Source organism: Rhododendron vialii, chromosome 10a (assembly GCF_030253575.1).
Source record: "Rhododendron vialii isolate Sample 1 chromosome 10a, ASM3025357v1".
In the NCBI taxonomy this organism is placed as follows: Eukaryota; Viridiplantae; Streptophyta; class Magnoliopsida; order Ericales; family Ericaceae; genus Rhododendron; species Rhododendron vialii.
Genome location: NC_080566.1, coordinates 32,559,479 through 32,584,133, shown reverse-complemented (window position 1 = coordinate 32,584,133; position 24,655 = coordinate 32,559,479). Strand labels below are relative to the sequence as shown.

Genomic DNA, 24,655 nt, shown 5'->3' with positions numbered 1-24,655 from the left:
AGGTTGTATGTTCTGGGAGGGAGGGATGGACAGGAGATGATTTTTGTGGTTGTATGTAATGAATTATAAGAGGATAAAATGGTCAAATAACATGAGATTTTAGGGGTATAATGGTCAAACTGAATAAGGGCATTTTTGTCCATAATTGATAAAAAATTTAATCGGCTGCGAGTAGCAAGAAGTGCGTTGCAAATAGCGGCCACCTTATTTTTTTCTGTCAATCAGAGGCATAACATAAATTCCCATAGTCCCTTTTGAAAGGGCTCGTCACAAAATAAAATTGAAAACCATTGGGCAAATGCCACACAAGTTATTGTTTCATCACGGTCACAAAAAGTTTGCATTAACCTTTCATGTTGCAGCTACTAGGAAGTGCCATATGTCAAAATTATGTAAAAAGACGGACCGGGAGACGGGAGACGGATGAGTCCGGACGACTTTTTTACCTATGTTTCCTTTTTTTTTTTTAATTATAATTGTAGTAGTTTCTTTTTTGTGTGAAATTTTTAAATCATATCGGTTCACCCACCCAACGTCTTCTTTTAAAATCAAAGATTTGCCCATCCATGTTCCTTAGTAATGCATTTTGCATCATGAAGGAACATCGAACACAATTCTAGATTCTGCTTTTCAATAGTACAATTCAAGATTCTCTTTCTCAATACTGAAATCCTATGCACAATTTTGTATGCACTTATACAATCAATCGGTTTCATCATATAGTTCATCGAAAATAAATGATGTTTTAGATGGTATTTTCATAATTTGTACTATCATATTTTAACAAGTTCCAAATTTATTTGTAGTGTTCCCCCATCCAAAACAAAATTCCTGTGTCATTCCCAGTGTGTACTTTGGTTTCTCCCGAAACTTGCGTTTTCTCCCATCACCTCAACTTTCGAGTGTTCGCGTAAATAACAGTAATAACAATAGATACTGCTGAAAGAAATAAGATTGATATCTCAGTTTATAAAACAAAGCACTATGGTAACTCTGACGAGTGAAAAGATGATCAAGTCCAGATGAGACATTGCAAGACTCTGGTTAAATGATTCGTACTTTTCCAATTAGTTCTACTCCACAATAGAGTGGCATATGACCCTAGAAAAGGAATCAAAAAGTTGGCTACAAGTATAGGTTAATAAACTAATTGTACAGTACAAACTAGTGCAAATCAACGGCCACGAACTTGAATCACTACATCCTAGCTATTTGGAGAAGTTACATTAAAGAGAATTCCAAACATCCTCCCAAACTCGAATGAGGCAAACAATTAGCAGCTCAATAAACGCAAACGATATTGTTTTGTGGATATACGGATAGCAAAGTGTTCCTTAAACTCAGATGGGAAGACACAGGAAGCTTCTCTTCTTGATATACAGCCAGAAAGAAAGGCATATTAAGGGCATTTCCTTTGAATGTACGATGCTCCATGCTCTTCGTACCTGTTACATTTGCAGTGTGAAAAAAAAAAGGAAAAGAAAAAAGGAGAGAGTTCACTTGGGAACGCAAATGTTCAGAACAGTGGAGGACCATTTGCCTGTGTTCGGATCATGGCATGTGGGAAAATGTAGTACTAGGGGAAACGAAAATGTGGAAAAAATATAAGACACTGAAGTAAAGATGCCAAATTTATTTTGTTTCCCTCTGTAAATTCCCCCACAAATCCATGATCCAAGATTTCAGAACACAGCACTAGAGAATTTTTGCCAAAACACACGAACTTACTCAGACTTGGAGAACCACATCTGCTGAAATGAACCAAGAGATGCTAGTATGCTCCCTCCTATCCAAACACTGCAAAAAAAAAAAAAAAATGCACATATCATTTAATCTACTAAGAGGAAGGCAATATCAGGCAGCCATCTTAAACAATGAGTTTTTCACGGGGGAAAAAACAGAAGTAAAAATATCAACTGGACAATATAGAAATTCCGAACGGTTAGACTAAAACCATAGTAATTAGCTTCTACCAATGATTCTGTAAATGGCTACTAAATTACAAGTGAGACATCTAGAGATTGCAGTTTTTACATTCCAAAAGTGGTAACCAGCATTGTTAATTCAGTAGAACTACCAAAAAGACAAATAAACGATGTAGTGAATGATGTTGAAATGCGTTGTCCAAATACAATTTTCCCTTGAACTGGATTTCAACTTAATGCATATCAAAATATGTGACCCTGTAATGTGAGGGAGAAAAGATGTAAGGTAGTTAGCAACACATATTCAACCTGAATCTCCTTTCTGTTGCATTTCCGCTTGCCAATACTTTAACTCTAGCTGCTTGAGGAGATTCCTAGTAATTGAAAGGGCCAGAGGTTCATATTCAGTATTTCACAAAACCAGGAGCCAAAAACAGTAACAAAAAAAATGCCACCAGTCAGTACCGAACTTGAACTTGCACCAGCAAAAAAATCAGGATGCTGTATATTTCAAGTAAGTGGAGAACTATACCTCTAACAAGTCTTTCTCAAGGCGTTCTTTTAACTGCTGCATTGATGCTGTGCCTCCAGAAAGCTGCATCAAAGAGAAACAATACTCTGTTCAAACTTTAAAAAAAAAAGAAAAAAGAAAAAGAGAAACAATACAAAATTATATTCAACCTATATGTGCAGTCATTTACAAGCACATGGCACCACTTAGAACCAAACTGAGCCTTACAAATAAATTGGAGTTGGCTCCGTTGAGCTTTTTTTAGGGCATCTTGTTCCCTAATATCCGAAAAACCTAGATCTTTTTAGACTATCGCCTCTAAAGTCTTGGTGTAAACATCTACCGTCACCATATCACTCCTCTTAATGACTTCATCGAATGATCAACGATAGACATGTCCAAACTAACTTAATCCATTTCCTCTCATCTTATCTTCAATTGATGCTATCCAGATATCCCTACCATTTCATTTTTCATATACAATTCTATCTCACAGAGTCTTACCACGCATTTATCACATCATTCTCATTCAGCTGCACTCATCTTACTCGCATGTTACTTTTAGTAGTCCAACACTCTGTGCCGTATAATATGGTTGGCCTAATAGCAGTAAGGTAGAATTTTTTCTTCATCGTGGGTATCCTACACTCGCACAACACTCACAAAGCACTCCACCACTTGATCCTCCAGCTTACCTCTTTGTGTCACATGATTTGCAATCATGCCATCCTTACAAACAATTGAACCAAGATACTTATGAGCTCTATCAAATTCAGGTCAATTTGGCATCTTCTAATGCCTGAGGTGACTCATCTGCTTCACTACGAGGAAAGAAATCAGCACTAGCTTTACTGCACATGGACTTACATCCATTGCTTTTGGTCAATTTCCTGACTCTAAGAAGATGAACTTCAACTTTCTAACTATAAGACCTGAACCATCATTTGCTTGCATCAACCATTTCAGTCCTCAGAATAACCTCTGTCCAACTTTAAGCGGCTATTGGGAAGCAAGTCAGGAAAAAGATGACCCACACTTGCATCACTTCGAAAATGTAAACACCATATTTGACCGTTCGCCACCCAGTCGCCCATGCACATGATATATGTACAAGACTTATAAGCGCATCATAATCGCAACAAACGATGAGCAAACATTAAAGCGCAAGTTTGTAACTCAAAGGAAATTAAAGCAAGAAACTTCATCGAAGTGTTCAAAGTCTTAATTTATAAGAAAAAATCCACATAATGGCGAGAAAAGAAAAGAAAAATGTGCAATAGAACAGTTATCAAACAAGATCATTAGAACAAAATTCAAAACTTAGGTTACGAAAATAAGTAACAAAAAGTATCAAAATCAAGGAGGCATAAAGTAATAACTTTACCAGTATACTACTGAACAGTTCCCTTCGAATATCCACATCACATTTGTTAATGCTCTCTATGACCTGCATCAATTCAGAGGAATTAGTTGACTAAAAGGAGAGGAAAAAAATAGTACAGTAAAGCCCATGTCCAAGCCAGTGAACATGTGCATTTAAAGAAAGCAATCTACCATTTGTGGCAGGCCTCGTACTGAAGCAGCAGTCTCCGCAAAACTTTCCATGCCCGGAATAGTCTGAGATAAAAATCACAAGCAAAAAATTACCATGTTAAAGGAGATGTCATACCAATTTTATTGGAATAGAAAAGTGTGGTAGCATACTGAAGATAAGTTCAGCATCCAGGGCGGGAAATGTCACTAGAATATGAGATTATATTACTTTTCATTAAATACCCAAGTAGAAGGTCAGTGGTCACTGATTTACCGGGGGGGGGGGGGGGGGGGGGGGGGGGGGGGGGGAGAAAGGTAAGTGGTCACTGAAGCAACAGTTCAATGGGCAAAACGATCATTGGGCACATGCAGAAGGTCAGTTGCTCAAATCAAAAGTATGACAAGCAGAACGCTTGTATTTCAGACAATTGTATAGATAGGAAAGAGAAGCTGTTCTAAAGAATAAACAATTTGAAGACTTGTAAAACCATCTCTAAACTTTGTGGCATCTCCTTAAGTTTCTGGAATTTCATCCACTTCCAGACTAGCTGAATGCAACTGTGGTCTTTCAAAAATATCAAGTTAACAGCCGGAATACCAATTATTTGAGCCTCTAACCTGAACCAAAGATGGATTGAATAGCACATCAGGAATCTTGAATCTGTCAGCTCCAATTTCTATTGTCCTGGTCATGCAAAGTGAAGTGAATATAAGGGATTTCGAATCTAAGCAGAAGATAGACTTTAGAAGTTTTAAACATTGTCAAAAAAACCCATAAACATACTAAAAACAAAACAATGAAGCAACTACCATACGGTAGTTCAAGTTGAATTTAGCCATGACACAAAAAAGCTGTTTGCCTACACAGCAGGCACTGAGAGACCTCAACCAATGGACATCAGCAGTTTAAAATGCAACTCATGAGATTATGGCGACTAGACTACTCTTACGGTGGGGAAAATAAAAGCAAGCAAAAAAGGTTGTGACCATATTCTCTAAAGAAACTCCAAGGAAAGATTTGAATAAAACTTACTGCCCGTCAGGGAGCTCATATGGTGTCATTGGAATGTTTGAATAGGAACTCTCTGCAAAAGAAAGTATACAGGATGAGTATGTATTCATGGGGTCAACGCCTTCAAATCTTCAGAGATGAAACAAGGAAACACATTACATCTAATATATGAAAGATGCATAAAAGATAATAAAGATACAGCCAAAAGCCCATCGATACCGTCAGTTGTCGATTAGACAAGACAGAAAGAACCCAATGAAATTGCAGCCCATTAGCAGTATCCTTACTTCCTGCATTCGCATGATATCATGTATTCGCAATTCATCCAAGAAAAGAGAAGGTATAAATAGTTTAGGTTTCCATGCATTGTCCAGACAGATGTTTGGAACACCAATTCACAATGGATCAAATCTACCCATACAAAATGAACGTAACCACAAGTAAAAACATGCCAAGACTAAAATCCATTATGAACAGAACATTGCCAAGGACTCAAAAGCGGAATTACCATATTTCACAAAACACACACGAACGACAATTTTGCACCGCAAGCCAAAAATATTTTGACTTTATAGAAAATAGCTTCCCAAAAAAATGAAACATCAAAACAAGAAGCAAACAATGGCCACAAACAGTTCAGGAGACAACAGATGGAAGATTGCAATGGAGAGCAGACCATCATAAGGAGTGTCTGGAGCTCGACACACACATTCCTTAATATCACTGGCAATTACCCTCTGCCACCAAAAATAAAAGAACAATCAGTAGAAATTAGAGGGAAGTGACAAAGGAAAAGGGGAAATTTGTGGCAAGTCACTGACCTGTGAGTACAGTCTGTAACTTTCTGTCGTATTTGGGAAATCAAGATCCACTGTCTGTAAATCAGAAGTGTATTCGACAAGGACATAAGAAAGTCAGTCATCAACTGAATCAAAGTATCATCACAGGAAAAAGATGGCATGCATCCATATTTATGAAAATGAACAATTCACATTGGATATTGGTTTCAACCTAAGGGTATCTCTAATGGCATAACCATAATTGGATAATCAAAACTTGCCACTTCATCTTTGGTTATCCATTTAAGGAGTTGCTAATATTGACAATGTGAAGTCCCACAATGGTGCATAATCAAAAACTCATTTTTAGTTGAGAGAGATAGAGAGAGTTGGAAAAAAAATGCAAGTGGGTGGGTCCATTGATAGTGGTAGGAGGAGAGAAAAAGGAAAGAGCGTGTGTGGTCTCCATTAAATTTGATTATCCAAAGAGAAAAGGTTGCTAGTTTTGGTTATCCAAATGCCAAAATTTGGTTATTGGTTAAGGGGTTGTTAAGTTTGGATATATCATTGTGAGCAAATATTGGTAAGCTTAGAAATCTTTTAATTTTGGTTAAGCAAATATTGGTAAATTTAGAAATCTTTTACTTTTGGTTATGCCATTGTGGATACTCTAACGGTATCTTTTTTTCTTATTCTCTTATTAATAGGGTCCAGTGGATAGGTTAGTGTCTGATCGGTAAATGGCTAAGCAGATGACCTTGGACTACGATTAATTCACAAAACCCTAGAGTGCAAGAATTAAAATATATTAGCTTCACTAAATTCACACTTAAAGCTAAGATTAGGCAACTATGTAGAAGCCCTTACAGAACTACGGTGAGTGGTTTAGAAAGAAAGAAATCATTGCTTATCGCTTGTAGGGAAGTTATGTATTCCGTCAAAATCGCATAGACACTAAACGCAGTTGCTGCTGTTGATATAACCAAAGGGTGTCAGATATAAGCACAGTTGGCGGACCTAGTCCGCGCTTAATGTGAACCATCCAGTCAACTGTGTGATGTGTCAAAGGCAATTATTATTTTCACAATTCTTGACAAGGAATAGAACAAAACACCTGTAAAAGAAACAAGAGGTAATGAAATGGGCCACTCTAAATTATGAGATAACCATGAATTATGCTAACTGCAAATACACACACAAAATGTGCCTATCTTTTCAATATGGAAAATGATATATCGATTTGTGATGCAGAAAAGTGTCAATGTAACGAAATAAGGCCAAAAATAACCTGAAACTCTCCGGGCCGTATTTCCTTCCTCTTAAAAGAATATCTTGGTTTTATCTGCAACCAAAATACAAAAAATACTTTAGCCGAAGCACAGCTATTCCATACCATTACCCTATCAACAAATAAAATTAGTAACTCACAGTAAGGCCTTTGCTTTCCAAGCTTTTCATTAAGCAATCAGATAGAAATTCTCCCCCAATTGGTGAAGATTGCACAGCCTATTGACAGCAAAAACCAATATGTCAGGAAACAGAAAAATATTAAATGTCAAATAAGGAGGCGGATTGTGCATTAGATCCTTGAAGGAGTAGAACATATCCCCAATCTTGAGGCCTTTGTGGGCTTCGAGTAAGAAAGCAAATGGGTCCTATGTAATAAAAAGGCGCTAATCTTTTGGGTGATGGCTGGTCCATCTGACCCTTCATGGACTATAAGAAAGATACTTGATCCCAGTGATTAGGGGCAAGCTTTGACAAAGTACATACTCCAATAGGCGATCAACAAGCTACTTTCCCATGCATTCATAATTGGCACCCGATGGAACCCTTAAATAAGTACAGGGAACAGATAGTCGATGATGTTGGACTATTGGTAAAAGTAATTGATATTATTTTACCAAAGTACAAGGAAATGGCCAACGATCAGGATTAGATGCATTCAAGATGTTATGAAAAGCTTTCCCCCATTATCCCATTCAATGTAACCTAGAACGCAGATTGCTCCAGTCCGAGGAGCGAAAAGGGGTACGCCACATGCGCTGAATGGTGGTAGTATGGGTAAGCAAATTAGATAACAAAATTAGAATCACCATTCTGTGAAAGATAAACATCCAGAAAAATAGAACATGGTAGGTAATGTAAAACACATTTCTAAAAGCATTATGAGCTATTTGTTTCTGTATTTTGTCTTGTTAAACCTCCATCTCTCCAACTTATATAAGAAAAACTTTGAGGTCACTTTCGATCGCTAAATTCACCAAACCATAAGTGTGCCATATTTCAAAAGGCATGCTCCAAAACATAAGGATGATGTGATTTTCTTACCCACTTGATGCCGCTTTTATTTTTCGAAACCTGCTTGGGACTCTATGGGAAGTTCACAACCACTTGTAATGGTTTAAGAAAAAACGTTGGCCAGGGGGTAAATTGGCGATAACACAAAAAATGTGGCCTCAAAATTGTAAGAAAACTCAAGAAGAAGTCACAAAAGATGCATCACCTGCCAGTGATTACACTGACCACAGAACTCAAAGTTGCAACGCTGGCAATTGGCAAGAATCAAAGTGTCTAAGTAGCTTGACCAAGGTCTCTGAATGCTTCGAGACTGCCTCATTGGTCAAGGAAGCTCCTAAAGTCACTAGAAGGCCTTGGCCATAAGATACTATCATACTGACCTCCCGAATTCCAGATTAAAAGTTTGGCGTATAATAAATTAAAAAGACAAAAACATCGAATTAAAGCCATTGGAAAGCCATCTTTCAGTTGATTAAGAGGATTACCTTTTGAAGTACATAGCCATCATGTACAGGGGCGATGGTAGTTGATCCTCCGCCACTGAATCAGTTAAAAGGTATGGCAATACGACTGGTTAGTCCCAGTTTAGTGATCAATCATAAAATATTAGAATTGTAACATACAACGAATCGCAAAACTGCATAAGCAGATTCAGGAATAAAAAGGTAATTTAATATAAATAAATAAATAAATAAAAACAAGTTTGTTTCCCCCTATAAATTGATTAGGGAAATTTGCCTTGGTATAGGACACTGTTGATTATTGTTGTTCAGGCTACAATAGCTGATAATTGACAATGCCCAAAAAACATTGGTCAGTGATCACTTGTCCCAGAGCAAAAGCAACACAAAGTAATGGCCAAAGTCCAAACAGTGTAAATATCAAGCTCCGAAAACAATGGCAATAGTCTGAAAAGTGACCAATCTAATTTACAACAATCAGATGGACAACTTTTCTAATAGGACCTAAAACGACTGTAAATTTTGGGATCATTGACCATATGAATCGTTGGTACACATCAGGAGATAATAATATTGCACAGTAAGAGAGATAGAGATGTCAAAACATAACAGCAAAATGATTCCTTTGTAATTAAAATTTTATGGGAACATCATATTTCATTTCTCTCACATGAAAATTACTCATTACCATCATTTCTCCTGAAAGTATCATTAATTATAAAAGGCAGAGAACACTGTCTTGCTAACCAGAAGCTCCTAACTGCTCTTCATCTGAACATCTTTTACGAACCTGTAAAACTAATTTTCAAGGTAATTTTTTCTAAACGTCAAATCCATGCCCTTATAGTAAACCCCCCATTAACAAGCAATAGCACCCTACCTATTTCTCTTTAAATTCCCGGAGATAACTTAAATCTAACAGCACATATAGAGTATCAGTAGCATTGCATTAAGGTTTTTCCCAACTTATATGTTCATCTACGAAATCTCAGAAATTATTTATGCAATCATTACCCAAAAACTCACAAGACTACCAGAAAAATAATACATGGATAATGTTTAAGTTGTTCGAAGGCACAAATAAGTGGTAACAAGGGTAAGATTGGCTGCATCTAGATTCAAAGATCAAATGTCAAGTGGTAAGAGGTTTAGAAAGTCCCACCTATCAACAACTAAAGAGGTAGCCCGTCCTGATGCAAAAGATGTGAGAACCTGGAATACAACAAAACTTAACCCATTTAAGGACTTCAATGATTTCAGAAAAGGGAGAGAAGAAAGCAGATTAGGAAATAACAGTTTGTCGACTCGCATCGAAAATTAACTTCCTAAAAGATGGAATGAGGAACATACAGCATTCTTTGCCAAAAATAGGGCAGGAACTTTGTACTTTTCAAACATAAGCTCCGCTATCCTGTCAGAAAAGTGATAAGTGTAATTCCTAAACAAATAGCTATATGCTGCAGGCTACGATACCAAAAACAGGGTGAGTTAACTAGAGTTAGGCAGTTCATTAATTATCAAGAGAAAACAATAACTAAAATCACTTTGAATGAATATAGGCATGTCAAGAAGTCTGACAATAATGGACTTTAGCATACGAATCAAACTCTCTTTTAATGTTCTTTTATACTATTGTAAAATGTGGTGTTAGAGTTTGCATGGGTGTGTGTGCCGTGTGGTTCTAGCTCCTAAGAGATCTTCTAGGTCATATGAGATCTTAGGTTGGCTAAGGAAGGGGGTTGTTTTGAGTTGGTGTTAGCTCAAGTGTGATTAGTATTGGATGCTTTTCCATGTAGTGTTTCCGGGGTATGCCCCTACGATCCTGTAATTGGTTGTTTCAGTAAATTAAGTTACCAGAAAACACAACTGATTTCACATTGTAGCTTATCAAATCTAACATCAGACAATATAGATGCTACAAGATGTGGTCAAACTAAAACTTGAGACTTAGCATTCATGAAGCAGGTCCACAAGTCATTTGATGATGTGGAAACTCACTGACAACCACATTCCTCTGATGAAAATAACAGCTTGTCAAATTGAAAATGTTTCTCACATCATTTACGTTTGTATTCATTATCAAACCTTCCAACGCATTAATCATTTTTAGTTAATTGTAAAAGATTCAAATAGAAAATTGGGCTTTTAGAAGGAGAAAGTATCAAGAGACCAAGGAAGAAGTGATAGACCATGATTCCTTAACAATTGAGAAGTTTTACACATTCAACAAAGACGTCTTCAAACTATTTGGGATATGGGTACAAGATCCTTTGTCCTGCCATCTGGTCTATGTAGAGTCACACTTCCTCTCAACTAATAGGCCACTGAGACGTCTCTTTATACTAGTGAACAACCCTTTTTACATTGTGCAGAACAAGCGGGCAGCAGCTTCCAACTGAATAACATCAAAACCCCATCCTCGGTAAACTAACTCATAATCTCCATTACATAGATTAAAACCATCTCATTCCATATTCCATAATAACCAAACCAAACCGAGCCTTGTGTCCTAATCACTTGGGGTCGGCTACATGAATCATTTTCCTCCATTGAGCTCTGTCAAGGGCCACTTGTTCATACAAACCTACAATACTCATATTGTTGCGCACCACAACATCTAATGTCAATTTAGGTCTACCCCTCCCCGTAGCATTGCTACCCAAAGCTATCATATCCGCTCTCTTAACTACTACATCTCCTGGTCTTCGGTAGACATGCCCAAACCGCCTTAGCCTATTTTTCCTCAACTTCTCTTCTATGGGTGCTACACCTACCATCTCACAAACTGTTTCCTTTCTAATCATGTCTCATCTAGTCTTACCATATAGCTATAAAAAAAAAAAAATACATAAGAAAAATTTCCCAGAAAAAAAACTAGGCAGTATTCTGTGTTTACCACCCTCCTCCATCCTTTTCGTCCATAGTAAAGAGGTTTCAATAAACATTCTTGTGTAAAACCTTCAAAACTTGAATAGAAAGAAAGTGAATCTTATGCCTCTTTAACGTCTAACAATTCTTCATGGAATGGAGGAACAACTGAATTTGAGTGCTGCATTTACAAATTCAGGGTCAAAGCACAAATATAGCTAAGTACAAGAGTAATAACAGTATCCCACCTCAGAAGAATCAAAGTCAAAATCATTTGTCAAATGTTACATTTCAGTGGTGACTTGTGTTCACTTGTAGAAATCATAGCTTCTCATCAAAGGCTCAAAGTCCCAAGCATTCGATGTAATCAAACCACACAGAGCCCTACAAGTAACATCCTAATCCATTGGGGTCAGCAACATGAATTCGTTTTCTCCATTAAGTTCAGTCGAGGGCGCGTTATGTTAACCTGCACCAGCCAAAACTCGTATTCCGTGATATCCAACAAACTAGATCCTTCGCACCCCCCGATCTAAAATCAATTTTGGTCTACCCCTCCCCTAGTGCTAACCATATCACTGCTCCTAACTACCTCATACCATCTGCGATAGAGATAACCAACCCACCTTAAGCTATTTTCTCTAATCTTATCATCTATCAGTGCTACCCCTACATTTAACATATCCTATCAAAAAGAATTATACAAGAACCATTCCCGGACCTAATCAGCGCCCAATGCAAATATTCTTCAGATTTCTTATACCAAGGATCATTATTGTGAAATTGAGAATCTGTAATCAAAATCTGAATTGAGAACCAAACTGTAATTGAGAATCGGAAGATTCAACAAACAATAGACTTATGGTAAAAAAAAACTCTTATAAATTCAGAAGTGATTACACCATCTAGTTGGGAAGACATTAACGTCATCACAAGAGATGTGTGTCTAAATCCCATAAAAAACCATAAGATTTTATGAAAAAACACAATAAATACACAAGGGACTTAGAGCATGAAAAAGACTAGTGAAATGACAGCAAGATAGTCAACCTTTTCCCTCCAAAAAAAATTAAGAAAAATAAATGTTAAGAACCTGTTAAGAGTCCAGACTAAGTATTTCTGAACCACAAAAGGACCTCTGCTTAATTTGCAAGTACTTTGTATCCATTCCTCTGTTATAGTGTTAGTGCAAACCTAAGAAGCATGGATACGGGATACGGATACGATACAAATACGCGGATACATGATTTTTCCAAAAGAAGGATACGATACGTTGGGGGATACGTTGAATGTAAAAGTAAATAAAAATATATTATATATAATTTTTGATTCGTAAAATTTCATTAATGATTAAAGTTTTCCATTACACAAGTTCAACGTTTCACATGCCGAGAGAGATATATTCACGTATAGTTATATATATAACTGTATCTATATAGTTATTTATTTATTTATTTACATACACACGAGAGAGATGAGAGACGAGAGACTTACAAGGTTGTCGAGAGGATATCGTTGGTGTGTTTCTGGTGTCGATTGGTGGGAGAAAAAGAAAAATATAGTCCTACTTGCAATTTTAACCCATATATTTTAATTAATAACATATTTACCCTCGCGCATATCCGAAACATATCCGAGCGTATACAACATATATCTAGGCGTATCCAAAACGTATCAGATACATATCCGGAGTGTATCCGAGAATATCCGCGCGTATCCGAAACGTATTGGGATACCCAAAAATAATTCTAAAAGCAGGATACTTTAAAAAGCGTATCGGATACGTATCCGGAGAGTATCGGTATTCGATATGGATACGATACGTGATACGGAGACCAAAATAGGGTATCCGTGCTTCATAGCTAAGTAGATACTAGATCTATTAAATCCTCCATCACCGAAGGAAAGTACGCAGGGCAATTGGTTAGTTTCACACTAAACACCTTGATTTGTATTATGGCTTTTTCACGCAAAAAACAAAGTTGAAAAACTGAATGGAATTGTCAGACTAGACAGCTTTAGGAATCAAACGTATCCTAAAGAGTGAATTTGATCCCGAATCGGTTCTCTGCCAAAATAGATTCAACAACATATTCCTACGGATTTACACCTAAATGGTGAATCAAACGCGAACCAAGTCAGGAACCACAAGATTCCGACAACCATGCCAAGGACAATCGACTTTCAGAAAAAAAGACTGTTTTAACACAATTGCCTATAAGAAATGTGCAAACTGCTTCACCATTCAACATGAAGGACTTCTTCGAACTTAACTGGCCATGTATTCAGTTGTTGACTTCAGGTAAAGCAATAAAACCGGATCTACAGCACATGCTGCACACCAAGTTGGAACAATCTGTGTTTCTGGTTCTGACCAGACAACCAGAACTTTTAAAGGAAAACATTAAAAGGATATAACCAACAAAATGCAGCAACTTCAACGAACGAAGAGGCGTATCAGACAGAATGCCTGAGATCTAATGATTGTGGCAACCCATAATAACAGCTTTTAAAAAACAGTTCAAATTTGAGAAAAGATGGCATATATAGCATCAAAACAATAACAGGGCTCTAGCTGCATGCTTACTTCTCTCTTTGTTGTTGACTGTTAGAGGATGGTTCTGCGAGTAGCATTGGATGCTCTTTCGGATCAATCAGTAGACAATCCCTGAAATTCACAAAGGACGACAGCATAAGTAGGATATTCACAGAATACTTCAAGTGCAACAAGATAAAAGGGTAGTGCAAAACGCTCCAGAAAAAAAAAAAAGAAACAAAAAAAGAGATTGAGTGTTTCCACAAAATATAGACCAATATAAATTCAACTAAGGCGCCGTTGAAGGTGAGTTTTTTTGTGTGGTGTGCGGCCCAAGGCAAAATTCTTGCGATTGACAATTTGATTAGAAGGCGGAAAATCATTGTCAATTGGTGTTGTATGCGTAAACGGGATGCGGAGACGGTTGATCATCTACTCATTCATGGTCCGGTGGCATGGGAGCTTTGGACTTTGGTGCTTTCTTGGTTTAGGATACAATGGAGTGTGTCGAGAAATGTCATGGAACTTCTTATTGCTTGGAGGGGTACTAGGTTGGGCAGGAGAAGGAAGAATTTGTGGGTCATGATCCCGCTTTGTTTGATGTGGGTCTAATGGCGCGAGAAAAAGTCGAGAGTTTTTGATGGGGTGGAAAAACCTCTAGCTAGGATAAAATCTTTCTTGGTGAATAGCATGTCCAGTTGGGACAAGGGAGATTGTTTTCCATCCCTTGACCAATTTTAGACTGGTTTGAGCTTTTCCATTCCGGTGGCAATGTATAGGGTCTTTTTGTTCTGTGGCCTTCTTTTGTATATGGGTGGCATTCCCTTAATACCTTATCTCTAATATAATTTATTACTTATCAAAAAAATATAAATTCAACTTTCTGGAATCACACAAGACTTTATTCTTTTGCTGTACAAATATATCAATACTTTTCAAAATAGACAACAGATGCAATATTGAGCTTGTGTTATTTGATCAATTGAAAGCAGAAGGGCAAATAGAGTTGCTCCAACCCATTCATGCACAACATAAAACCATTATGCATAAAGGGTTATGGGTTTTTAAAGAAAAAACAGGCATGTACTATCGCAAATTGGCTTAACAGGTGTTCCAGGTCTGACTCAAATAAGGAATTATCAGCCATAAGATCCATTGGATATATCAATGATCTCATACAACAGGAATTGCATAAAACACAATTGCTTTCTATTTCACTCTCAACTCAAGGACAAAAGCAGGGACATTTCAGAAGAACTTGGTACCCAACGAAAAGAATGGCCTTAGTAATTTTGTCCAACTTTAGATATTGTTGTTGCTAATAATTCAAACAATCAAACATAGGTATTCAATAAAAAAAACAACTCCCTTCAAAATGTATGGAACAGAATATAATTGGCTTGTCAATCAATGAGGGGCTATAAAACAATTTCACGTAACATGCATCTTTCAAGACCTCGTATCTACTTCTAAAAATAGCAGTTATGCAAACCACAAGAAACTCAGTTAGCATTACAGGGAAGACGCTTGAAGTATCCAGAGAATCGTTTTAAAGAATAGTAATTAGTAAACAATTAAAGGAGTCTATAACACTTCGGTGTTCAAAAATAACGGTACTAGGAGAAATGCTTAGGTTTCTCCGAGATAGGCCCAATTTTAAGACCAGAAATATGGAAACAGCTAAAGCTACATATAATGGGAAGATAACGTGCTCCAGTGGTATAGATGTAATCATGGTTTTCGAAGAGAAGTCAGTAAATGTATATGCATAATCGAAGTCAAAGCCGCTTGGTGAAATTTTGCCAATTGATCTTCCAATTGAGGAACTAAACTTACTTTGACTTTACCAAGAGGCTAATATCTGAAGATTGAACAGGTTTTCTATACACGTAAGCTCCAGAGGGTTTTCCAAAGCATTCAATCTACAAACTCTCTCTACTCTTTCCAGGACAGAATCATTCTTTCCAGTGGGAGCAAAAATAGTAAATAGCAACCCTTGATAATAAGATCAGCCTACCTACTGAGAACGAGGGAAATTTGAACTTTCACCTCCCCGAAGGACTATATTCCTAAAGTAGGCAATAAAGAGGTCAAGGGTCAGTGTGGTTGTGTTTAGTAAAAACATGAATGCTGCAGAGGAAAATATTAAGTTCCATAGATGTGGCTATTCGAGTTTGAATATTGTGAAAGTTGCACTTTCTAAAAATGTACAAGGACGTCACTGATCTCTTCCTGTACCTTCCCAAAGGTGTTCCCAGAAGATTCTCTTGAAAAATTTAACTTAGTACTGGAAACAAGATTACTTTATTGACCCCCCCCCCCCCCCCCCCCCCAACTTCATCCAATCCCATGAACCAGACCAAAAGGACAACTAAATGAAGGAGAAATATTTCCACTAGTGATATTCAGATGTCAGTGTCCAGAGCTGAGGAAACTATATCCCCCCCATAGAATAGTAATTAGTACAAGCAGTGAGTCAGATAGACAAGAAATACAAAAACGAAGTTGAAAACATTTGGCTATCTGGTTCACAAAAACATCAAACAATTGATACAAAAACAATATGAGCATCCACTACATCAAAAAGATTACTACAAACCTTAAGGCATGGTCCCAGATGTTCTCAACTATTTCCCAATCAACGACAACTCCATCCTTTATGGGTGACAGCACCTGATGAAAGACCATAAGATATGATAAAACTACAAACATTAAATTAAACTATTGAAAAATATGACTGACAATACTCGATTGATGTAATCTGATCTGACCTCCATATGATCCCGACGGTATCCTAAGGCCTGAGATCCTACATATAATTTGCGTTTGCCCTTGGATTTCTCTGCGTCAAAAGGCCTAACAACACTCTTAGAATCTGGAATAGATCCAGAATTCTTATCCAAATTATCAGGGTCATCAAGTTCCATTTGATCAATTGATCCTACAACCTTCAAAAACATTCAAATATCACGATCACCGACAGTTTTAATAACATGAAAATATACATATCTGCAAGATGTTACATTTGTATCCGCCAAAAAAAAGAAGCAGCAGTAATCAACTAATACATTACAGTTGTTAGATAGCTTGATATACATTGTTGGGCTCATCTCCTGACAGCTTAAGCTTTTGGGAGAGTTGGTAACTTAACATGGTATCAGAGCTCAGGTTGCAAGAGGTCTTGGGTTCAAGTCTCTCCATTTGCATTTGTTCCCAGGTTGCATTATACTTCTTCGCTTCGTATTCTGCTTCGTTCTGTCTATGGAAATTCGCATCTCCACATGCAAGACAGGGTTGCACGTGAGGGAGGGTGTTAGATAGCTTGATATACATTTTTGGGCCCATCTCCTAACAGCTTAAGCTTTTGGGAAAGTTGGTAACTTAACAATAGAAGATTCCAAAAGATATAGCACCTAGGCTGCAAGCATTCCCACATCTCCGCATGGATAATGAGGAAATTACTACAGACAACCTCCAAATAATGGATATGGATACAGGATACTCATACAATTCATTTATAGGAGAAACCAAAAAAATTGGATACCAATAAAGCTAGGATACATTTGTCAAAATTAATTTATCACTCTATTATGCATTAAAACGAAAACGAAAAGCTAGAGAGCATTGGTATAGTTGTTAATATCGAACACCGGACGCATGCGAAAACCAAACCATACCAAAACAAAGCAAACACCAAAAAATCATATTAAGCAGACCTTCGCCAACATCAACTCAATCTGATCCTCTTTTTCCTCATGTGCTGTAACAGTTGCGGATTTATCAATATCAAGTTTGTAACAAGAAACAAGTTGGGGTTATGATTTGTCTAATTTTTTTCTTTGTCTTCACACAGCTACTTTCAGAGAGAGTTGTTGCTTTGAGACCCCTTTTCTCTTCCTTGCTCATTCTCTGGTACGCAACGGGAGGGTAACAATTAACAAACACTGGAGCTTTTCTCATTCAAGATACCACACCGTGTTTCTTTTATTTTGCCTACGAATGTACTTTGGGAACCAATTAAGCCTTCAAAATTACGTTTTTGCGCCACCGGACCAAGGGGGGAAAGAAAGCCTTCCATATTCAAACCATATCCTAGCCTTATCCAAAATACATCGAAAACATGATTTTTTTTTTTTTTTTTTTAAAGGTTTGGCTACTTATTTAGCGTATGCATATCTAGGGCTGTAAACAAAGCCATGCTTTGGGATGTTCAGGCTTGGCTCGTCAAATAATGGGTCAGCTCAGTCTCAAGCTGTAAAATTCTGACTCAGGCACGGCTCATGAAACATTTCTCTGGCTTGAGCTCGGCTCGAAATAGCCTCGAATGGCTCAAAAAATAGTGCCCAGCTCACGACATATGGTGCAAGGCTTGACCCTCTTCTTATAATGTGTTCTCCACCACTAACATTTGCTAAGAGTCCGATGTGGGACTAGAAGCTTTGAAAAAACACATGTTGAAGAGGGTTTGTTTTGGTGTTCATTTATCCCACATCGGAAAACCACAAATGAAGATGCATCCTTTTGTGTATAAAGCTTCCCGGTGGAGCATCTTTCCACGTGTTCTCCGTACAGGGGGACTCATGACTGCCACCATTGTTGGCAGTCCGAGCTTTGGTGAACAGGCGAGAATGACTCCAACAGGAACTGTATATTCTATTCTATCTAAAAAAATCTGAGCTTGAACGAGTACAAGATTTTACATGTCCACGTACCAAATCATCTCCTAAAGCATTCAGCTAACAAGCTCTGAGAAATTCTCTGCGACGCCGGAAAGTGGGAGCCAACAAAATGAGTCAACATTGTGATCCATAACCAAAAACAGCCACAAGCTAACCTTTGAGAGGACAACTTCCGTGAACTTGACTTCACCTTTAAAAAGGTTAATTTGGCACATACTGTCCAAAACATCTAATGTTATGCTAGAGAAAATGACTTTGGGCTTCCCCATTCACCAATGATTAAAGTAAGTGAATTTTGTAAAATCGAGTCAATTGACCCAATTTGGTTTAACAATTATACTCGTCTTTGTGGCATGCAAGCTTGAAATTTTAAACAACATAAGATTCAAAACTCTAGCCTACAACCCTACATTTCGGTCAAATTGCTCTCCACTGCATCGCTTCACCTTCATAAACGCATATATGCATACCAAAAGTTCCGACCTTTGATAGATCCTAAATTTGTTACGAAGGCACTCCCACAGCTAACCACTATCTATTAACTAACTTTATGCAAATTCAACACGGGCAAGACCGTGAACTGAAATTGGGAGTCTTTTCTTCTTCAAACAAACCCCGAGACAAGTGCCGAAATCTACATTGCAGCTCAATGACATAAAACCAAAACTAAGCAGTAAGCGAAACAAAAGGCTTACAGATGGGAAGACAGCTTTAGGGGCATCCTCGCCGGCGTAACCGGCTTTGCAGGTGTGCGAGCCCAGGTCTATGACTATAGCCGACACTTCATCTGTTGATACACACAAACACACAACCAGCATTCTGTGAATCAAAGTTTGAAGAAAGCAAACAAAGCCCTATAACAGATACCTATACGTATATGCATGTATAGAGGTGTGTGGTGAGAGATGCAGAGTACTGACCTCCTCCGTACATGGTTGCAGGCTCGAATTGCTGAGTCGAGAGGGCGTTGATTCTTCCTTGTACCGCCGGTGATTTATTCGGGAGGGTTTTGTTGGGGTTTGAAGACTCCTTTTTTGTTTTGGGGTCGAGAACGCGAGGGAGGGAGTGGGAGGAGGCCAAAGATGAAAACCCTAGGCTGCCTGCAAGAAAACATAGAAATCAAGGAAAACAAAAGCTGGGCTTTCTTCAAAATCATAACTTGATGAGGTTTGACACACCAACATTGAACTCTCAGATCTTTTCAGGCGAGGATGAGAGTCGAGAGATAGAGGGAGACGAACAGAGAGAGAGAGAGAGGAGAAACCTCAGATCGCCGACTGGAAGGCTGGAACAGGACTGGAGAGTGGAGCTGTGGAGCTGTGGTGTGTGGAGACTGGCGAGTGCGGCTAAAATGAGGCAAACAGTCGTATGTGTGCATACATATGTAGGGGTATTTTTGTAATTAACTCGTTTCGGTTCAGGTATCTACCGAACCGAACCGAACCCGTTCAGTTATCTCCCACCCTCCACCATACCTGCTGCACCCACGGGAAATTTTTCAGTTTTCGGTTATGATTCGGGAAAAAAAATCGGTTACGGTTTAGTTCACTTTGTCATTCCTAAGTTAGCAGCGGTTAGCAGAATGTGTTATGTTAGCACAAGATGAGCTATCCATAGCCCTGACCCTAAACTGCCCACGAAGAAGCTTGAACCTCTGTCTCCAGAAGGAGGAAAGTGGTAGGCAACCAACTGCACTGAGTAGGAATTCCTAAGAGAGCTTCGTTTACAAGCCATAGATTTTGTTGACAATTTATGGTAGGTCAAAAATAAAGAAAATAGTCCGATTGATTGGTAGATTTGCTCCCCACATAATTGACTAGGGTTCGATTCTTGAGGTTAGCATGCAAGAAAGTAATTTTGTGAATTTCCTAGCTAGTTTCGATGTCGATGGCCTTTCTTTTTACCAGATTATGAAGGAAATTAGTTAAGATGCGCATAAATTGTCCGGACGCCCTAGACCATGAAAAAAAGAAGAAGAGAATACCTACCCACCCAAGGCGAATGAACCAAGGCCCCGTTCCAGAACACATTCTAAAAAAATAAGTATTTATTTCACATTTTTCAAACTCAAAAACAATATAAATGAAAAATAAATTTTTTTATTTTTTTGCACCGTATACAATATTTCGATAAGATCTATCAAACAAGATCTATATTGCTAAAAAAATTATTTATGTAAACACATTATTTTTTAACTTGAAATTGTCTTTTTAAAAAATAAGTAATTAAATCGAGTTTTGAAAGGGGCTGAATGCCGACTTTGGGCTTGCAAGTCACAAATAATGCCCAAATGGTATTACAAGTTGAACGTTGCTACAGGTACAGTAGGTGATGTACAGCAGCCGCGCACAGATCACTTTTGCGTCCGTCTCGAGTCCCACAAAGATGATCGGAGCCGCTCATTTTGTTCAAAATACATTATTCGTAAACACCCTTCCCGATATCGGATTGAGGTGATTTTTTACAGAGACCCTAAACGAAGTATTTTGAACAAAATGAGCGGCTCCAATTATCTTTGCGGGACCCGAGATGGACGCAAAAGAGGTCTATGCGTAGCTGTTGTACACCACCTGCTGTACCTGTAGCTTTACTGTTACAAGTTAGCACCTACTGGATATCTGACTAGGATATGTGATATTACTGGTCATGAAGCCATGGAATTTGGGATATTAATGGCCAAGTATATTAATAGTAGTAGTACATTACCACCTACCTTTTGACTCCATTGTTGACGCATCTAAACCAGGTGATCATGAAGATACTAGTAATATACTGTAATACAGAGGGATATGCTTATCAAATTGATTATGATCTGGCAAAACCTTGCTTCCAGGCGTGAGAACCCAATTTTTGAATTACTTGACTTTTAAGTGCACTTAATTCGTTTTAAAAAAGCATAAAAAATGTATGTACGTTTGGTTGCTATTTACACCCTATGTGTGGATAAATTTTTGACGTTGAATTTGTTGCACATAACCAACATCGATCTACTTTGTGAAAGATTGCATCAGCACCCAATTTCGTATAATTTGAGAGGCATGGATGTAATATTTGTCAAGCTCTACAAGATTAATGGTTTGGTTTTAATTTTTGGATTGAAATGAAACCCATATGAAGGGCAAAACAGGACCTATTGTCATTGAGTCAAACTCTATTAATATGGATGAAAAATATGATTAATGCACATAAGTCCACAAAGCAACCGCTTTGTAATGAAAACCATTAATAATATTATAAATTTTAAATAGATATTTTTTTGTGGAATTGTGCAGATGTTGATATTGACATTTAAATTTGGATGGAGATGGGTTAAGTTCCTTGTCATACATCTATCCTCTGCACCCTTAAGATTCCTTTATTTGGTCCCACTTTGAGTCCATAATAATGATCCCAACCGTTCATCTCGTAGATACAACAAAGGAAGACATCCACGCTATTTGCACAAAAAACGTAATGTACCCTGCGGTCAAGAAACGTTGAGTTCGACTGATGAGGGTGTGTCAAGATCGTGCGCGGTCGAAGTCGTAGTATCCTGATCTTACTTCTTCGTGCAAGCGATTGTTTCACAACCTTTTTGGGGAAGGCCATGAGAATTGGTTCGAATTTGCCTTACTTGTGAAGGAATTAGTATTTAGTGAATAACAAAATGAAACAAGAAACGAATGTAGCCACTTGTATTCCCGTGTATAAAGTGGAAGAATACATGAAAAGTAAAGAAAAGAAAAGATAGAGACTTAGTAATATTTCCATTACAAGTCTTTCATGAAAATGCAAAAAAAAAGATAAATTGCTGGGAAGCAAAAAGATTGGTATTGAACGATGAGGCGAGCCTTAAGCCTGCCCTGTTTTCCCCTATTTATAACAGTAAAGACCCTGAAAAACAACAAATAAAGCCTTGAAAGTGCTCCACGTGTCCTCTACAAAAAATTGCTCCCAACTTATTCAATATAGCTAAAAATATGTACCGCCGTTAATATTGGTGGTAACTCCCCTGATTGATGCCACGTGCCCCTTTGAATCGGTTAAAAAGTGACATAACTTCTATTTTTCAGGGCCTTCTCCCACTTTCAAGCATGCATGAACCATTTCTATTAATAACATGGCTCATTCACGCTCCACGTGGCAATAATTTCCTAGTAACCGTCATAGTGGAGGACTATTCCCTGAATATGCCCTTAAAAGTGTCAACACTCCCTTGAATTTAGGCTCTGAGAATGCAACACGTGTCTTATGTCTTCAAACCACTTCCTTTAAGCTCAAATTTAAGCTCAAATTGATTGTAGATGTTGATTGAAAACCAAAACCCCTGGTGGTTGCCACGTGGCGGACTATTCCCTGATTTTGCTCATCCCACTAACCATATTCAACTGAAATGTGCTTCATTAATTGTCATGTGACATTCATGACTGATCCTCACGTATTTGGCCCCATTCCACATTTCAAAATAAGTACTTAAAAAATAAGAACCTATTTTCAAGCTTAAAAATAATGGCTTTACGAAAATAAATTTTCAATAATTTTCTTATTTCAATAAACCTATTATTTTTAAGCTTGAAAATTGCAAATAAGTATTTTTTTAAGGGGGTAAACCGGAATACCACCTTAGCCTTTTTGATGCTTAAAATCGAGAGGAATAAAGGAATATTCTTTGAGAATCTGCTTGTAAATGCAATTAGACCATGAAAATTTTCAACTACCCCAAAAAGTAGGAGTTTGTTCCTGGATATTAGGATAGGGCAAATCTAGTGTACCCTTATCATTTTGGGATTGGTTCTTCAACCGTTAATCCTTTTGCATTTGGACTTGATCAACTTTGACTTTCTCGCTAACCAACCAAGCAGGCCCACTTGATTTTGAATCTTTGTTAACTATGAGTTCGGGCCCACTTGCCATCTGACACTCAATCATTGACTCTTTCCAAAAGTGTCAAAAATAGGTGTAAACACACGCTAAAAATCCAATATCAATAATTGTGCAAACAATTTACGTTGTATTTTATGAAATAGACGGCAACTGCAAGTATAATTTTTAAACTTACATTAACTATTTCATGCGAAATGTTCATGTGCATATTCGTTATCCAATCAAGCCGATTGTTGCATGGATGTTCTTCTCTGCAATAGTTACGAGATAACGGTTGAGATCATTGTTGAGAGTTCGCAGTGCAATCTAGAAAAAGTAGTCTTAAGAGCATCTCCAATCCAACACCCTCCAAATCTCTATTTGAGAGGATCAAATTAATCTATTTTATTTGAAAAGTAGATTTAGAGGATTGTACTATTTATCTCAACTCCAACCCAACACTCTATTTCTCAACTCCAACACATATTTGAAGGAGATCCTCTATTTTTTTCCTTCATCCTCTATATTTAAAGGATCAAAGTTCATCCTCCCAAATGGAGAAGAGTTTTAGAGGATGGTTGGAGAATATTTTTTCTCCAAAACGAAGAAATGAAGTATGGGTTAGAGATGATCTAAGGGTACTCAGGACAGAGGCATGAAGAGAAGCTCAACCCGATGGGACAATAGTTTATTACAAGTTTCCTCTACCCATTGGAAAGCATAGGGAAAATTAAAAATTCCCCTGTATTGGTTCCCACTCGAAGTATTCAATTGAAGCATAGGGCTGTATATATCAATTATATTCTCCAATCACGTCCATTTTACAAACAAATTCCGTAAGTGTTTGAGTTCCACCTACACTTCTGCAATGCGCATGGACCCCCAACACTTTTTTTTTTTTTTTTTGTCAATCGGAAATTTAACCCCAACACTTACGTATGTGCGCATGAGCAAAACGGGTGCAGAATTCGGTGTAAAGATACGACATTTGACAGCCATTGCCTACGAGGTAGGCCAAAAAGAAGCCATATATTTTTAGGCAAGACAAGAAATAGATGGCAGGATTAGGCAAAAAAATGTGGGAGAGCTATACATCCGTCTCAATTAAACGGGTTCCTCCCTAGCTAGCTAGATTGCCTCGGATGCTTCCTGTCTTAATCTCGGGAGGTGGGAGGTAGTGATCAAAAAGTTGCTAGCCAGAGCCCTCT

General features: G+C 37.7%; 1 protein-coding gene across 2 annotated transcripts; it reads right to left on the bottom strand.

Moving 5' to 3' along the window:
- Positions 1 to 1,041: 1,041 nt before the first annotated feature.
- LOC131302462 (actin-related protein 4) lies at positions 1,042 to 19,968 on the bottom strand. Of its 2 annotated transcripts, none has more exons than XM_058329127.1 (21): positions 19,870 to 19,968; positions 19,526 to 19,705; positions 19,301 to 19,392; positions 16,698 to 16,874; positions 16,526 to 16,599; positions 13,978 to 14,058; positions 9,873 to 9,933; positions 9,685 to 9,734; positions 8,547 to 8,601; positions 7,189 to 7,266; positions 7,049 to 7,102; positions 5,803 to 5,856; positions 5,658 to 5,718; positions 5,003 to 5,054; positions 4,588 to 4,654; positions 3,991 to 4,053; positions 3,821 to 3,883; positions 2,458 to 2,520; positions 2,235 to 2,299; positions 1,729 to 1,797; positions 1,042 to 1,445 (listed from the first exon to the last, which is right to left on the bottom strand). In XM_058329127.1, the coding sequence occupies exons 2-21, from the start codon at positions 19,536 to 19,538 to the stop codon at positions 1,400 to 1,402; spliced, it is 1,338 nt and encodes a 445-aa protein (XP_058185110.1). In that variant the 5' UTR covers positions 19,539 to 19,705; positions 19,870 to 19,968; the 3' UTR covers positions 1,042 to 1,399. The 2 variants fall into 2 exon arrangements, with proteins under 2 accessions (XP_058185110.1, XP_058185111.1); XM_058329128.1 differs by having other exon boundaries at positions 19,788 to 19,926.
- Between the last annotated feature and the right edge of the window lie 4,687 nt (positions 19,969 to 24,655).